Raw genomic sequence first — 18,646 nt, 5'->3', positions numbered from 1 at the left:
AGTCCCTTTCTCTTTACCACCCTTTTCTTATAAGAAGATGGGAAGGGGAAGTGGATTTGACGGTGGAGGAGATGCATAGGAAGGGAAAGTATCCTCTTAATGTGCGTCTCCTCCTCCGTCGTATATGGGTAGGCAACGCATCTGCAATTGCGGATGTCTATGGGCAGCGGTCGCTGCGCCATTTTGGCGGATTCAGGTGGCCGCTTGCTCGTTTGCCACCTTATGTTATAAAAAAAAAAATTTTCAAGATAAAAACTAGACCTTTGAACTCTAATTGAGTGTAAAAAAAAATACGGACTGTTCTATTTCGACAATTTTAACTGAAGAGTCTAACTGTTCAGTTCAAACGTAGCGTGAATTTGCAAAATTTTTTTTAGAGCAAATGTTTGTTTAACTTAGACTTCACTCACTTCTTTAAGACTAGATTTGAAATGAAATGACATTTAATCCTTAGCAACAACACAATCAGAAGTAATAACAGACAAACAAACATGACGTAGAAACTAAGTAGGGGAAAAAAAAATGTAATTAACTAAATAAAAAATTATAAATCATTGTGATGCTGGCCGGATTGGGTCCACGCTCAGCTTTGAATGCTGGGTGCTACTCAATGAGGCACCCAGCGCTGATCTTCCGCGAGAACCCTGAGATCATCCGCATGTCAGTATCAGCGGTGGATAGGCAAAAATTATAAATTTACATACATACGATTACAAAATAATAATAATAATAATAAAAAAAGAAATAATCCGTACAGAAACATATTGCAAAAGAGAATGCATATTGACAAGGTACAAATTAAAAGGTTACCTACATAAGGTGTGCGCATAATATGATAACTAGTTTAAAAGAAATATAAATATGAAGAGAGAAAAAAAATATTTTTTTAGGTAAATAGAATATAGGCATGTAGTACAAATAAAAATGTTCGCTGCAATTGAATAAGATTAACGTTTTTGAAAAGATAATAAAAGCGATTTTAGTTTTCCTTTAAATGTTAATTTAGTTATATATAGATTTCGCACGGGAGTCCGCGTGAAATTATAAAAAACAAAAGTGAGTAGCCTATATGTTCTTCCAGACTATCTCTATATCTGTACCTAATTTCATCAAAATTGGTTAAGCCGTTTTAGCTACAAACTCTAACAAACATCCATCTAAACTTTCTCATCTAATATTATAAATGTGAAAGTTTAGATGGATGGATGGATGGATGTTAGTTAGAGTTTGTAGCCTAAACGGCAGAACGGATTTCGTTGAAATTTTGTATAGATGTAGAGGATAGTCATAGGAGAGAAGAACACATAGGCCCACTTTTGTTTTTTTTTATTTCCACGCGGACGGAGTCGCGGGCGAAAGCTAGTTTATAATATTAGTATGATCACTTTTCACACAATCCCTTTAAATGTATATCGGAAGAATTGGTTCTTGCTGTTTTATATTTCACCTTGAAATTAAATGTCGTTCAGGAAGTTTTATCACTTAGGTCATTGACTGATTTTTGAACCCAATGCACTAGCGATTATCTCTGTTTTCAATGGTCATTTTTTGTAACATTACATTAATACTTATAATACTCCATATTACAATAAAAAATCTAAATAGAACTCGATTTTTGACGATATAAAACATAGTCTAGAAAATATAGACTACTTCTACAAGAGACGAAGTCGCGGGCAACAGCTAGTGATTATATAAGCTTAATTAATGAGCTTATAGATAGTCTCGACTATCTTTCTACGACGATACCGTCCGTAAGGGATTTAAAACCCTAATTGGTTTCCTATGTGTTCTTCCGGACTATGCTCTACGTCTATGCCAAATTTCATTCGTTCAGCAATTTAGGCTACAAACTCTAACAAACATCCATCTAACAAAATTTTCGCATTTGAAATACTAAATAGCGCACACCTTTGACTAAACTATCGCAAAACTGTTGTGCAACAACTGTTTTCCACAACTAAAAATCGAGTATTGTGCTCATCTCCTTATACGCTCATATCAAAGCGCAACTAAATAGTTATGCCAAATTTTAGCCAAAGGTGTGCTCTAATAAAATTCTAATTGCCACATTAAACCAATGAAACAGTGCAAATATATTTCAATATGACCTCTGTCTCACATAAAGTACTTCGTTTTGTTGTAAACTACCGTCGGTATCGTTAAACACGATAAAGCAATAAGGCGTAATGGCTTACGATTTAATACTGATGACCGGGTTATCGTTATTCTAAACTTGATATCGTATGATACTTCTATTATAAACAGTGTCGTGTGTTTGAAAACATTAGAATCATTCATTACTATACCACACGATGTGGATTAATTCAATAGTAGAGAAAAGGGTATCCAGATATATTGTCTTTTAACTTTTTGACCGACTTCCGACAATTGAAAGTATAGTAACGTTTAAGTAATGAATCTACATTGACTGACACCGACTTCAAAGTAATAATACTTGTACAATATAGACATAACAGCTACAATAAAGTAGGTTTACTATTTTCAAGGAATTATTTCGTTACTTTTTAGTGTACTGTTTTTTTGAGAATATCTCGTTTTTACTATATTTTTATCTTTTTTAAACTAGGATAAAGAAAATAAAATACAGACAAAGAGCTGTTAATTAAGATAGAAAATAATTGATAATTTGATTATAGAACTAGCTTTTCGTGACTTTGTCCACGTGGAATTAAAAAACAATGACTCCAAAAATCAATCAAAAAATGGGACCCAAATGTAAGCATTACCTTTCGAATAAAAAAAGAATTATCAAAATCGGTCCACTAGCGGCGGAGTTATGCCGTAATATACATAAAAAATAGAAATTAAAAAAAAACATACAGACGAGTTGAGTACCTCCTTCTTTTGGGAAGTCGGTCAAAAACAAAAGTAAGTGGCCTCTATGTTCTTGCAGACTATCCTCTACATCTATGCCAAATTTCATCGAGATCTATTCAGCACTGTAGGCTATAGGCTACAAACTCTAACAAATATTGATTTAAAAATTCGCATTTATAATATTAGTCAGATTTAACATATCTATTTAGATGTTTACTGTAATTAACAAAGAATACTTCCTATCTTCATATTGGACATAGATTTATAAAATCAACATGTACCTTTATTGTGGTACTGAGTAGGAAGACTTGCGTGTCAATGCTTGAAAAGCCCAGACAAAAACAATAGAAACTCGTCTCCTTAACGATTGTCGATCAATACGTGGGGGATTCCAGAGAAAACAAAAGAAGTTTGTGCAATAAGTAAAAGACAAAATATCGTATACTTTATGCTAACAGGATAACAGAATAGAGACCTTACACAACGAAAAAAAAGACCTTGACGGATTGACGTAGTTCATCCTGTTTATGGACATAATCAATAAGGTATAAATTTAAATGCTATTGGAAATTCATCTGAAGCGGCGAAAACACCGAGAATAAACATGTTCAAAACAAAACAATGCCATGGAATAAGAGAATACACAAATAGTAACATAAGCTACGAAATTGCTCTATGTAACTTTTCATAGATCTCCTAAAATTTGTCTTGAGATATCTTATTTTTAATTATTACATATAAATTCGGCCCTTTTCATTAACCCTAGCTACACAAGTAACATTGATATAATCCAAGTTAAAATCCAATCATTCAAATATTACTTAGCAACCCGAACACGGCTTAAAAATCATCGAATTTTAAAGAATGTTTCAAGTTTCGTACAGAATTGGAATTTTTATTTTTATTTTCGTAATGAATAGTTACAACTACTTGGTGATGGCAATTTTGACAGCATACGTCACCAACTGTCATACGTTAACGGCATTTGTGAACAGATGTCAGGTCACATTTAAAATAATTTTAAACACACAAATGTTAAACTTACAATAAAAGTTAATACTGGCACTTATCCTATACTTAACCAGATAAAAAAAAAACTAGGTTATCAGATCTAGAATGAAATCGATATAGATTTAGAAGATGTCGATAACATTGTATTTCCTCAATATGCTATCGAGGAATCTAATCGGATCTATAAAGCCAGTATACCTCTGAAAGTAGGTTATCACCTTGATATATCGGATGATCATAAATATCAATAAAAATAAGATAATAAACAGTTCCAACGTGCTATAAACCAAAAAGCAGCTGATTTTGAAATAAGGGTTACTAAAACATAATCCAGTCTTTATCACTGACAAATCACAGTTCACAGTTTACAGGAATTGGAACAAGGAAAAGAGATTTAGTAGATCTCAGTAATCGATAACACAAAAGAGATTCTTAATAAGTAGGATTAACTTGATATAATACGGTAATACAATTATTCACTCAGATTTTAATCTTAAATGGATAGAAGTTCGTCGAAACATCGTCTAAATTGCGAAGAACAAATTAATTTTAACCCTTAACTTAGCAGAATTTTATTTTTTCGAATATCAAAATAATATTCATAGCACTTAACCTTGATGACCCAAGGTGTCTAGAAAAAATAATAATAAAAAATTCTGATGTATCTCTACAGATACACTAACAAGAAAATGGTTGAGGTTATCACTCATGTATCAACTCTTCACCAATCCGTTCGCAGCGTCTGTTTTTGCTAAGTATTTTTTTGACGCAAGAATACCAGTTGGAAAAAGTGGAGGCTTAATTCCAGATATGATATGTAAGTGATAACCTTTATACCAAAACCAAAAATCTTATCTTTTAGGCGATACGTGCCAAGATTTCCAGATTTCATCAGAGGTGTTTTAAATTGTAAGTCATAGTAATGGTTAATTAACGCTTCAAATGATTCATTATTCTTACTATTATTAGCTCATGCGTCATTAAATTATTTATAATTTTTATAAATATTCATTCATGACTAGTCTCGTAAATCCACAAATCTGTAGAAGTTGATTTTCGTTTAAATTAAACTATAAAAGATTAACGAGGTTAGAAATAAAAATTAAAGAATAACACTTTATTTAATTGTTTACATTTGTCAAATTATCAATTACAAATGTCCAAACGACATGACATGATGACAACCTTGCTTCCTTGATGTTGGCAGCAACTTATGGTCTCTTTCCCACATTAGGGTTTTTATCCAAAATATTTACCCCCTAAGTTTAATGGCGTTAAAATATATAGTCTAAAGCGTGACGCAAGTGTTGGGTTTTTATTAAAAAAGAGATATTCAAATATATGTTGTAATTGCTGACATCTTCAACAAAGAAGTGTGTGTTTACGCTTTATTATAATAGTATAGATGCAAATATAAAATACCACAACCTGACTGATTGCCCAAAATAGAAGTGTCATATTACATGTCTTTATTCAATCAGATTTAATAATCAATATTATGCAACTAGATTTTCGTCTTTTTTTTAAATATCGTGTTGGTAATAATCTGCTGTACCTTATTCTTCCCAATGAACTTTGTTTCTTCTTGGATAGCTCTGAATAGTCATTTTATGGAAATCTTAGTAATATTTACTTTATTTCAGTAATCCTTTGTGTCTGATATAAAAGCTTGTATTACCTTACGTATTATATTATACCTGGAATATTCCAAACTTCTTATGTATTCTTTAAATTGCAGCCATTTAGCTACAATAATACTTTAGTAAATCCTTGCAGATTGTTTTAATGTATTTTTGAAGTATTCTTTTTAACTGTTTCGACAACCCTTATTATAATTAAGCTGATTTGATTTTTTAATTTTACACCTACTTGTAAATTCACCTAATTCGGATTTGTTAAGCTTGACTTTTTTTAAATTCCTATAAAAAAAAAAACACGGAACAAAGTGACATTGAAATCCTGTTTGTTTTTGAATAAAATTAAAAATAAAATATAAATGCTAAATATAAATTCAATGACCTTTTAAAGTTCAGAAAAGTAATTTAATTGGTTATGATACTATAAATTTTGTTCTAATTTGTACAACCTAATATTTCGTTTAAATTTAGGTGGTTTTTCTGTATTCACATACAATCATTTTAAGGGCCTGTCCCACCACTGGCTGATAGAGGCTCAGATAGCTTAATATGACGTCACTGTCAGATAAGGAAACAAAATACGATATTTCTATCACATATTTCACAAGTTCGTTTGTTATCAGACGATTTACAATTTGGTGGGACAGGCCCTAATTTTAGTAAACCTTGTAACAATAATAGAAGAAAAAATATAAGGTAAAAGGAAAGGGGATAACCAAGAAGAATATATATCAAAGAGATAAACTAGATAGTAGGCGTCATGTATCAGAGGATGACACAAGAGAGAGACTGGAAATAGAACCACAAACAAGAAAGAACGTAGTTCAAGAAGAAAAAAACCTTTCAAGTAATAATAAAGCAATTTTTCGTGTAATTTGTACCAAGTATACATGTATGTTAACGGGAACTATTTACGAGTACTGTTGTTGCACCCGGAAAGACAATTATCAAACAATATGATAACACATATAATAGAGGACGCGGAAGTAACGGTGATTGTATAATTTTATTCTTCTCATGATTTTTTCCTTGTCGTGACGTAATTTTTAGAGTGTCATTTGTAGGTCAAACCGTTTTGAAGACGTCTTTGTGAATAGATTTGGAATTTTTACGTCATTTGTTTTTTTATTACAATTACGTGAAACTAGTTTTGACCGCGACTCCGTCCGCGTGGTATAAAAAAGTAAGCCTATGTGTTCTTCCAGACTATCCACTACATGTTTAATTTTTATCGAAATCCATTCAGCCGTTTAGGCAACAAACTCTACACATCCATCTATCCTTTGAATCTTTTGCGTTTATATTAGTGAGATAGTAAAACGTTAGATTGTTAAGACGGTCTTATATTTCTTGTATTTTGAGAGTTAGTCAAGATGTGTTTTAGTTTTCTGATTAATTACAATGAAATTGTAAAAGTTCTCATAATTTTTAATTTCACCCTAATTGGATACGTCTTAAGCTATAATTTGCAACAATTACGTAATCAAACTAATATAATTACAACATTTTTAATCTAGACAAGTATTTAAATAAATGACAAAATTCATAAAAGCTTTGTAAGATAAATAACAAAGATAAAGGGACAACACTCCCCCCTTCAAAGTATACATGTGAATCACCATTTTGAAACCGTTGTGTGGAGTAAACGAATCATGTTTTATACTCAGATACGTCGAACGGGTCGACTCGTGCGCACGTACGCAACGGGCTAAAGCAAACTCCTTGCACTCCATTATTATAGTGTATACGCCATGCATAGTGTTTTCGTGCTATAAGGTCATTTGTTTAAGTTTGTGCTAACAATTTTGTGATTCTAGTGAGTTCTGTGTTAAGATGTTTCCTAGAATTCAAGGACTGGTAAGTTGTTTTTTGAATAATTGTAAAGAAGTTATTATAACTTCCTCGTTTATTAAAACATAATACGTGTGCGTTTTGAAATATAAACAAGCTTTCATTGTTGTACAATACAAGGTTAAGTTTAACGATAGTAAACACAGTTTTAACTAATCAATGGTAAAGATAGAGACAAGAATAACCTTATTTTTCGGAGTTTTTAGTAACAAAAAAATCTTAATATCAAATCTATGTACCCGTTTAACTCGAATTTAATCTAAAAAATCCCTCGCATTGATTTTAGATTTTGATTTTCGGGAATCTAAAGATTAAAAAATGCATTTTATATTGTAATAGAGATACGAAGGTTTCTTAGTTATATTGAGTGTTGTCACGTTTAGAGCACGACTTTTAACACGCGTTATCACCACATGTTTGAGATCGTCTATTGTTTCAAAGATATTTTGTTAAATACCACGACTGTGAGACATTCATAAACCATGTTTATTATGTTAATTAATTATGCATTTTATCTATTTGTTTACATTTGTATTGACGTTCAGAGTTATGTAGGCAATAATCAGTGATACATAATGTGATGTGTATATACGTTTCCAAGTAATTAATGACAGGAAATTGCTGACAAGATATTTTGTCGATGGATAATAGAGAAAACAAGATTAAGGTATCGTTATGCATAATGTAAGAGGTATTAATTGACGGTAATACACATGTGTTAAAAGATATGGCTTTTATTTCTAGTTAAGAATCTATCTTGCGGTACGTTTATCACTCGATAGCTGTTTACTAGTAATTTTGTAATATATGTTCAAAAGATTGCATCTTGTCTCTACCCCGTTAGAGTAGGGTACGTTGGGTAACCACCGTAAAGGGGCAAGACAGGTTTGTGAATTGATCTCATGGTAAAAAAAGGCCCCGTAAAGACCTCGCCCAAGAGACCTAAAACCGCCAGTCTCTAAAGACTTAGAAATAAAGTTTTCTTGCATTTAAGAATTTTTACGTTATTTACTATATATAATATAGAGATTTCAAGCGTCCCATAGTTGTAAAAAAACGTTTTTTTCTTAGTTTGAAAAGATAATCAGCTGGTATTTTAAACTCACATCTACTACCTGGAAGGTTGACCTTTCTAGGTTATTGTCTTTTTCGAAACAGACAGACTTTGTTTTTTTTTCTGTCCCACTTCAAATAGTTTTTGTTCATTTCCGACAAAGTTTTTGTTTACTTATCGTTTTTTTTGCATTTAGAAACTTGATATTGATATTTTTTACTGCAACAAATTAAAAGTATCTATCGATAGAAGAATAATATATGGAATTAGTAGAAATATTTTGTGATTTTGAAGTACATAAAATTAGTCAAGTCAAACATGGTTATGTCTTAGTCCTAGAAACAAATGTTCTTTTGTTTGAATATATGTGTTTTTGTAAATCGTAAATCGAGAAAGATTCAATGTAAATTGGAACATAGATTACAGTCAATAAATGCATAGACTTTAGAGATAGTTTATTTTTTTTTTAATTCCACGCCAAGGAAGTCGCGTGTGCCAGATATTTTTACTTATTATTTGACTCTTAGTATTGCCACAGATAATATAACACTATGCCAGTATTATTCTTTCGTTTTAATGTTAGATTCACGTTGCCATTTGCTGATTACCGCTTTATGGATAATATTGCAAAGCAATTTGCATATTAAATTTATTGATTTTATTGTTAGCTAAGTACGGCTATTTGATTATAAGTTAATCAAATGATTGTTTGTGTTTCCGCCGTATAAAAAAAACACACCTGTATAAAAAACATTGCAAAAATCCAAAACAATACAACGGATCTCAGCAACATTTGGCACAGATTTAGAACATAGACTGGAGAACACAGACTTACTTGTATTTTCTGCGCGGACGGAGTCGCAGGTAAAAGCTAGTAATGTATGTTATGAATTACTTAGCTCTACAAAATATCTAGGTCACTAAGGTCATTGTACGAAACCTTATACAGTAGAAACTCGATAACTTGAACCTCGGTAACTTAAAAACCTCTATAACTTCAAAATATAATATGTTCCCTTCCCATCAGAGCCCAAAACCTCTTTGTATGTTGTCATAGACCCTTGATAACTTAAAATATTTTGTGTATCCCTTGGACTTTAACTTATCGAGGAGAACAGTAGAAACTGTAACACTTTTATAACGGTCATCGGAATTTTATCCTCTGCAATCGGTATATTTTTTTCTTAGAAAGCAATGCGTCAAACACTTCAGCGAATTGAGGTTCGCATAAAACAGGGAATCCTGTATGAATCATGAGTACTATGGGGGCGTAGCTTAGGCATTCGTCTACTTCGAGTGCATTGAAATACGTCATACTTAACCACAACTGCGTTCACATTGTTGATAAACATGGTTCCCCTTTGAAACTTCATAGGCTTTTAATGTGACTAAAGATTTCGCAATATTTTTTTCGGATTATTATAAATGTATAACATTAACTATAATTGCGTATAAATGTTAATTATAGAACGATATAATAAATTACAAGGATAAAAAAATCATTCTGAGAAATCGATTACAATTGACACATACTCTTCATTAGCTCACGTTATACGTAATTTTTATTATTATTAACACTACAGTACATAAGTACTGGATTCTTCTATTAATAGTTTAAAGATGTTAGAAATACATATTTTATATAAACAGCCAAAAAAATAATTAATATGACATGTTTCGAAAAAGTAACAATTAGATGGACGTTTGTTACAGTTTGTAGCCTGAATGAATGAACAGATCTTGATAAAATTTGGCATAGACGAAAAGAATAGTTTGAAAGAATACATAGGCTACTGACTTTTGTTCTTTTTTTATAATTCCACGCGGGCGGTGTCGCGCGCACAAGCTAGTAGTGTAATAATTTTCTTGTGAATTATAAAAATAAATAAAAACACACAGCATATCCAACCTTCGTGGTCATATGCTTCTTGGAAAGGTTTAAATAATTCAAAATGAGTAGTTTCAATACCAGTAATTTTATTTTTAATTAACCTTGAAATAAATTAAATTGTATTACTTTATCTAGTAATTAAAAGTATAAATAAATATGTGTTTTTTTGCTGTTATTTTACAATTAGCGAAGGTTTAATAAGGCTAAGGATAATAATGGTTGAAAACATTATCTATACTATTATAATAAAGCGTAAACACACACTTCTTTGTTGCCTAAGATATCAGCAATTACGGCATATTTTCGAATAATTCTTTTTTTTAATAAAAAGCACTACACTTACGTCACGCTTTAGGCTATATATTTTCACGCCATTAAACTTAGGGGTAAATATTTTGGATAAAAACCCTAATGTGCGAAAGAGACCATAAGTTGCTGCCAACATCAAGAAAGCAAGGTTGCCATGGTTTGTCAGCGTCATGTCATTTTGACATTTGCAATTGATAATTGGACACATGTAAACAATAAAATAAATTAGTCGCAGGGGAACAGCTAGTTATTTAGATTTCTACTCCATTTGTATGTTATTGTTACCACACGTTTAAATAATGCTGGGTTTCTTAAGTTTCTATTTATTTTATCATTACCTAGCAGTTCATTAGTGTTAGGCTGACCTAAGTTTCAACGGAGTAAAACTGAACCTGCGTAGTTCGGAAACGCATTTCATGAATTTAAACCAAACACACTAACGAATGGTGAAACACTGGGAAACCGACCATAAATCGATTGTCGCTGCCAGTGTTTACTATCGTAAAATGATCCAGTTATCTTATCTATCGGTTTACGATTTAACATAACCTGTTTTCTAACGTACGTCAATATTATGGCATTTAGGTTTTTTTTTTAAATAGATATCTAATATGATGAAATTCAAAATTCGGATTAACTTATTTTACGTAAATGACGTGTTTTTTAATTTATTCAACTTTAATATAGGTGTATTATTTTTTATTTGACTTTTTTTTTCTTTAAATTCTATTAAAAGAGTAAATAGCGATACACAAATATAGTTTTTTATAGAATGTATGTTAAAACTATGTATTAAGTAACTAAGTTTAATACAACCACTACTTAATGTCATCAAGCCTCAAATAAAAGATATAAATACCGAACATAGTATTCAATAGATACCAACATCCTTTCTCCCACGGACGTAATCCAATATGGTTCCGGGGCGTGGGACCGGATTAAAGCTATAATGGGGCAAAAAAAGGACTCTAAACAAGTGTATTTTTGACGAAATATGTCAAACTAGCTTTTGTCCGCCACTCTGTCCGCGTAGAATAAAAAAAAAAACAAAAGTATCATGTATGTTCTTCCAAACAATATACTAAATCTGTCCCAAATTAAATGACATCGAAATCCGTTCAGCAGTTTAGGCTACAAACTCAAACATCTATCCATTCATTTAATCTTTGTTTTATCATTTTATTTTTAATATTAGTAGATTTTTGTTAATTTACTAATATTTCCTTTAACCATTCCAACTAAGCCCTAGGCTTGTGCTAGGATATGGTTCACGACAATATTCGAATGGCGGGATTCGTACCCTTGACCGCGAGATCGGTAGTCCGTAACCCAAACCATTAGGGTATTAGCGCTTCATTGTCTGTGACATTCAAATGTTTTCAAATGTCTTACTCTAAGAGGTCCCTAAAGTTAAATTTAATTAAAGATACCGCTAATCGAATAATCAGTATATGGAATCGAGAATATCTTTATATTAATCTGCTTGTCAAGTATTAATGCATTTGGACAATGCGATATCACGAATTAAAAATGTGTCTACAGGTAAGAACAGTCAAGACAATATTTGACTGCTTTCATTGAGACCCTTAATAATTCTTAGAAGGACCTCTCTAGATTACATCAGAATTCTAAACTTGGTTGACCACTATGCTTAAGTGATCCCTTAATTTAATGGATAGTTTGTTATGCTGTAAGTTCCTTAAATAGTTTTTTTCGATCTTTCCCAGCACCATTTGTATCTGTTTATTATACTTGTTGAAAATAATCCAGTCTGTATAAAGAGGGTCCGGTCGTGTTATGATAACATGGACTGTACCACGGTAACTATTTACAATTCAAGCGTGTTTTTGTATCGTTAATAGATTGATCGAGACGAAAAATAAACATTCATATACCTTAGTACAGAGAAATATATATTCAAAGTTACTAGCTATTTTTGTAGGATCAAATTTCTTTACCCTACCCCTCTCTGTCTATTATCTGTCTTAAGATTTAAAAACATACAAATTAAAAAGATAATATTGATACAGCTAGATACTGCCTATATTATCACATACATTCATTTTTATTGTACCACTTGTATAATAATTTCTTTCCTTCCGATTACCATCCGATATCCAGGCTATAGGATGCGTGTAACCACGTCCTTATTGTCAGCACAAACAATTAATTAATGTGGTATTTGGTTTACTTACCTTATAAGTATGGAATTACTCATATCCTGTCGTCATGGGCATCGCCAGGGGGCGGATAGTAGTATACCTTATATAGTGTAGTTCGTTCTAATTAAGTTGCATATATTGAAAATTTATTAAAAACTAGATTTCGCCTGCGACTCCGTCCGCGCGAAAAGACCATGCCCAGAGTATAAATGTTTTACAATGTACAGATTAAGACCTCACATGTAGAAAACAACACAAAATACTATCGTGTGTTCGAATCTCGCCTCTATCTTGTTAATATTATAAACAAGCTTTTGCCCGCGACTATTAAAAACAAATGCAAGCTATGTGCTCTTCCAGAGTATCCTCTACATCATCAGTCTCCGACATACGTCTGTACAGACATCCGTTCAGCCGTTTAGACTACAAACAAAAAAACATCTAAACTTTCGCAATTATATTATATAAAACCGCAAAACATCACGTGACGCTACTCCGAACTGCATGTTTTAAATGACTCAAACCGTAGCAGAAATAACATCTTTTAAATGTCCTTTTTAAAGTTCAGTTCGGGTCACGACTTACCCAAAGTAAACAACCGTTGGCATTAACATATTTATTATACTTTTTTATCACAAAAAATACCTTTTAAAGTTGAAATATAATTGATCAAACGGACTACCGACCTCGTCTTCGTGGATTTGTTTGCCACTATTGATTACTTTAGAAAAAAAAAATAGATTTTAATTAGTTTGATTCTAAAACCATACTATTGTTTTTTAGGCAAGACATTCAAGGTCGTTACTTTCGCATTTTCTCTGTCTGACCACCTTCAGCGATTGCGTGAAGGTTACCTCATTTCCGCAATCTTGTACAATTTTACAATAGATAAGAAACGCATAAAAAAATCCAAGGCGTATACTTTTTGCGGCAATCGAACATTTACGACATTCTTTATTGGGACAAATTTTGATCGTACTCACCTCGGGGACACTGCTGTTCCCCTAAGTCAATAAGTAAACTAAGTAAATCTATCTAACCACTTAAACTGTCTCTAATTATTATCATTTCACTTAAATGGCCCATGAATACTAATTTATTGATACAAATTACGATGTTTTTTACAATATTATTAACAAAAAAACTCAATTTGTTTTTGTGAAAAGTTCAAGATATCATGTTTCTAAGCAGTAAACTCAAGTCATTTCATAAACGAATATCATGAAATTATAGATCCAAAAACTAACGAATGGTTAAAAGTAGCTGGCAAACTGGCCATAAAAGACCACTAAGATCAAAATTTAAAGTCAGTAAATGCGATTTTCGTAATAATAGTGCGATAATATAAGTTGTCAAGTCAGTTAAGTGTAGACTAAATAAAAAGTTTAAGTTTATTTTAACATCTGGTTGTTTAAGTTACGCGACCACCTGTTGTTCCCAACCGGTTTCAAGTTACTGGCAATTTAGTACAGAAATTGTTTTTATGCAATACTCTATATGAAGCTGATTGTCTTTGCCATCCATAATATTAAAACGTTAGTCTTTACCACATTCAAAAATTTTACTTCTTACTAATATTATAAATGCGAAAGTTGGATGGATGGATGTTTGTTAGAGTTTGTAGACTAAACAGCTGACTGGATCTCGATTAAATTCGATATAGTCAAAGGATAGTCTGGAAGAGCACATAGGCAACTCACGTTTGTTTTTTTTATTCCACTCGGACGGAGTCGCGGGCGAAAGCTAGTCATTACTAAGAGAGTCCCTAAGTGTAGATTTATATTATTTATAAAATTAATTGCCGAATCTCGAAAGGAATTATACGCTTACAATCTGACAGACATCAAAAGTTTAATATCGTCTTTGTATTCGTCCTAAGTGCAGTTATGTAGGTAATTATTGTTTTCTAATATCTAACAAGCTTGTGTAACATAATAACAATTTCTGCCACATAATCGCATATTTCTCTCTATCACAAAATTATTAAATAGCAACATAAATAATGTTTAAAAAAGATTATATTCAATGCAATGTTAAAACTGCATATCAACTTGATAACTCGTTAATTTTATTAATTAAACATGCAATCAGTGCGAGTATTACGGAATGGATTTTCATTGATGCGTACATTTCGCATTAAAATTGGAACATGATTTATATTGTCATAAAAACATTCGGAAACATAATACAGGCTGTTATATAATTCTCATTTTGCATGTACTTTCATTCTTTACATTTTATAACTAACGTTACTTTAAAATTGTTACAGTTTAAACAAATTAAATAAATTATAAAAATTAAAAACATAAAAGCATGCCCATTTTAGATCTGTCCTCCATATAACAAACTAACAAAGGATAATATAATTTTATACCATAACTGCATTCATCCATGTTTGGTACAATATAATAAAAAATTACTACAAAAAACATAAAACCAGCCGCACACAACCAAGTCAGTCGAGTTTAAAAACTTACACAATAAAGCCTCATAAGGTTCGCTTACATTGTTTTATTGGAGTGGTATAGGTTATAAAAGGACATGCGTGTAGCGCATTGATCTGGATGTAATTAGCAACATCCTGTAGATACAGGTGTTCTGCGAGAATCGCTGAGAGCAAGGTTTTTAAGTATTAAATTTTTATGTGTCATCTAACGCAAAATCTTCATGGGTATCTTTTTTAAAGATTTTTTTAAGAGTAGGCTACCATTTATTTTTAATTCCGTTCGTAAGTGACAGTTAGTATATAAAAAAATTTAAGTAACAAATGACTGTGATTATATCCGCTTGTTTAAAATCATAACAATAACTTCCGCGTACGACAATGTTCTCTTACGTTAGTATGTAAACAACTCGACTGTATGAATCATCGGGAGTTGCTCCCGAAATATCCCGTCTACCAGTCTGCCGTGTCCCTTCACTGTATCCGAATAGTTTTAGTACTACGTGTCTGGGTAGAATTCCGATGAATCATATGAAGTTTGTGAACTACTTTCGTATCTTATTTTACACCATAAGATGGTAAATAGCAAGCGGTCACCTTAACTCGCTCCTCTAACTTTGGTCCACGGAGAAGGGTACGCAAAGAAAGGAGATATTTCTTTTTGAAATAAGCTTCCTTTGCTGTCTGACGCTTCGCTTTCTCACCTTTGCCTGCTAACAAATGGCAGTAAAATAAGGTCACCAGCACGCACACTTATCAGACGAAACGCGGAATTACTTCCAGTTTATGCCTGTGTTCTCTGTGGTCGTATTTACACCCAGCGAGCCGACCCATTCGTACAACAGTTGCTGGCATATATCAATTAAATGTTCTTTAGGTAATTAGCGTTTGATTAATTTATGTATAAATTTTCCTTACCTATAATGGTTCGAATAATTGTGTTATTCATATGGCTATATTATCCAGAGATTTTGGCCTTATTTAAATGTATTTTAATTGAAAATTCGAAATAATGGGTGAACTTCAAATGTAATCAACGGAATTTTTAACACAGTCTAGTCTAAAAGTAACTTCCTGACTACATTATCTTGATTTCTCTGTAACTAGGTTAAGTATGCGATATATTCCCACGATAACAGTTCAATCTACATAGTTATCAGTGATAAGAGTTTCTTTGATGTCTCAGTTACTCCGCAATGATTTATGATGCATTGTATTCTTATCTAGCTTAGACTGGTTTTAGGCTGGATTACTTATTCTTAGTATATTATATAACACTTTTCTTAGCATCACAATTAGAAAATCGCTAGTGCTACTGTGTAGAAAATTTAGTAAATGTAAATAAGAGAGCCATGACTAAATAATTTGTGCTCAATAAACAATTTAACAAATATTAAGATTGTGGATGGCTACAAAGGTAGAGGGAAATAACAAAAAGGTGGATTGTATGATAAAGGACATACTAAAGAAGGGAACGAATTCTATTATGACATACTATGCCAACAATCCATAAAGCCTAGGGAAGGTTAATAATGAAATAATTTATGAATAAGGAAAAATTAAAGAAAGCAGAAAATCTCCAGGACAGAAAATCTGACATTTAACGAAATTGTTCTGAAATCAATTATTTTGAAGGAACTAAAATTAAAGGAAGGTTTGTCTGCAACAAAGAAACCATATTAAAGATATCTCAACACAATCCAATGCAATCCACATATAAAAGCATAGCAGAACGTGCAAGCACTAAATGAACGTTTTAAACTTGAAATGGTTTCTCCGCAAGGATATAAAAGAAAATGTTACTCATTAAACTCTATATTCTGAAGAATTTTTCTATCTTTTATTTAAGTTAAAGTTACGGGAATTTGTTAACTAACAGATAATAATCTATGTTTACAAGTAAACCATAGAGGTCATATCAGAAAGTCTATGGAAAGGTATTATTATCCTAGCAATTTAAATGTCATATAAACAGTGAGAACCGTAATTCGATTCTATGTTTTGTTCGTCTTATCGTAGTATTTTACCAAAAGATTTCGATACGAAGGTCCTTGGCCCGTTGACGTAACACGTTGCAGCACTAGCGACAACTGGCGACGAAAACAGAAAGATGTTGCGACTTCGGTCACAGCCTCAGTGTAACACTTACGTAAATTGTACAGAAGATAATACATTTTGAAATGTAACTATAGCCTTTGGTTATGCTTAAAAAATGTAAATACTGTTTAGAGAATGACATCAATGTAATTTTTCATTACCTCATTACAATCTACTGATGGTGATATCGGGGGTCTTATATGATATTTTTTTGCGTAAACTTCGTATGTTTAACCGAAATAATAATTAAACAATACATTCCTAAGTTCCTACTCCACTCGCAAATATCAATTTTATAATTGGAAATAAACTTATTACGGTCAGTAGAGCTACATATTTAAATGCTTGTACAGTATCAGATATAGTAATTGCAACATATTCGTAGTTACAAAAAACTGCATAGAAAACAGCTTGAAGTCGGTCAGGAGGACGTCGTCTCGTGTGAATTTAGCTAGGGCCATGACTCCCTTCACTTTTAGCCTTCTGGCAAATCACAAAAAGCTACAATAGCATCTATGCTTATGAAATAGAAGTTGTATTAGTAGAGAACGCTACCTATATACGTTTTTATGACTCCGGGGGCGCGCCTAAAGAAACATAAACCAGGACGCATTTTGCTTAGTAATGAAGTTACTATGTCTGTGCGTACTAATTATATTTTTATGTAATAGTAATAAAACATTTTTATATATATTGTGTTAGTAATAGTTATAGTAAAAATTCAAAAAATAAACAGAGTAAATAAAATTAAGAAGCATAGAACGTTACGAATGCTAGGTTGCTGGGATTTTATTTTGTCATTATTAAGTAATACATAAGTATTAATTTGAACCAAGTTTTAAAGGAGTAAAACGCAAGTTATGAATGGTTAAACGTAACTAGACCATAATTCCAAGAGATATTGAACCAATTTTGTTTCAAATATAAAAAGAACTGTCTAAATCGCGACGGGATTCTGTGTCGAATAATTTAAAAATACTAGCAATGAATAAATTTCTTTTAGAAAAATAAAAATAAATCCAGGAAGAAACATATGAACGGTAAATCGTTTGCTTATAGTAGATGAATTTGTAAACATGACAATCATTGTACGGAAGCTAAACGTACATCCGTCGATCACACGGATATGTTCCTTCTATAAGCAAACAAGTAACAGACTGGGTCACAATGACTCCGTAAAGTTAAGTTGCGGTAGCCGAAATAAAACCATTGTCGAACGCCCACAATCGCGTAGTTCTTTTTTATGAATGGTATTGTAAAAGGTTTCTTTTTAAAAGCAGTGTTACTTAGTAGTCGTTTGTGACTTTGATCGGCCGTGACTTTTGTTGCTGTGTATCAATAAAATTTTGA

The 18,646-nt window shown here is 31.9% G+C and overlaps 2 protein-coding genes across 3 annotated transcripts in view; one reads left to right on the top strand and one right to left on the bottom strand.

The window, feature by feature from the left end:
* The window catches only part of LOC106100281 (adenylate cyclase type 2-like), a 98,161-nt gene that overhangs the window by 24,196 nt on the left and 55,319 nt on the right, over positions 1-18,646 (bottom strand). The gene's annotated exons all lie outside the window — the stretch shown is intronic.
* The window catches only part of LOC106100282 (probable E3 ubiquitin-protein ligase sinah), a 31,708-nt gene continuing 20,209 nt past the window's right edge, over positions 7,148-18,646 (top strand). Inside the window, exon 1 of the mRNA XM_013279094.1 lies at positions 7,148-7,346. Coding sequence (XP_013134548.1) covers positions 7,323-7,346 — 24 coding nt within the window. The 5' untranslated portion in view covers positions 7,148-7,322. The remainder of the gene's footprint in view (positions 7,347-18,646) is intronic.

Source organism: Papilio polytes, unplaced genomic scaffold, assembly GCF_000836215.1.
Source record: "Papilio polytes unplaced genomic scaffold, Ppol_1.0 DF824058.1, whole genome shotgun sequence".
In the NCBI taxonomy this organism is placed as follows: Eukaryota; Metazoa; Arthropoda; class Insecta; order Lepidoptera; family Papilionidae; genus Papilio; species Papilio polytes.
The sequence above is the reverse complement of the archived record's forward strand: the minus strand, read 5'-3'. Positions and strand labels throughout refer to the sequence as shown.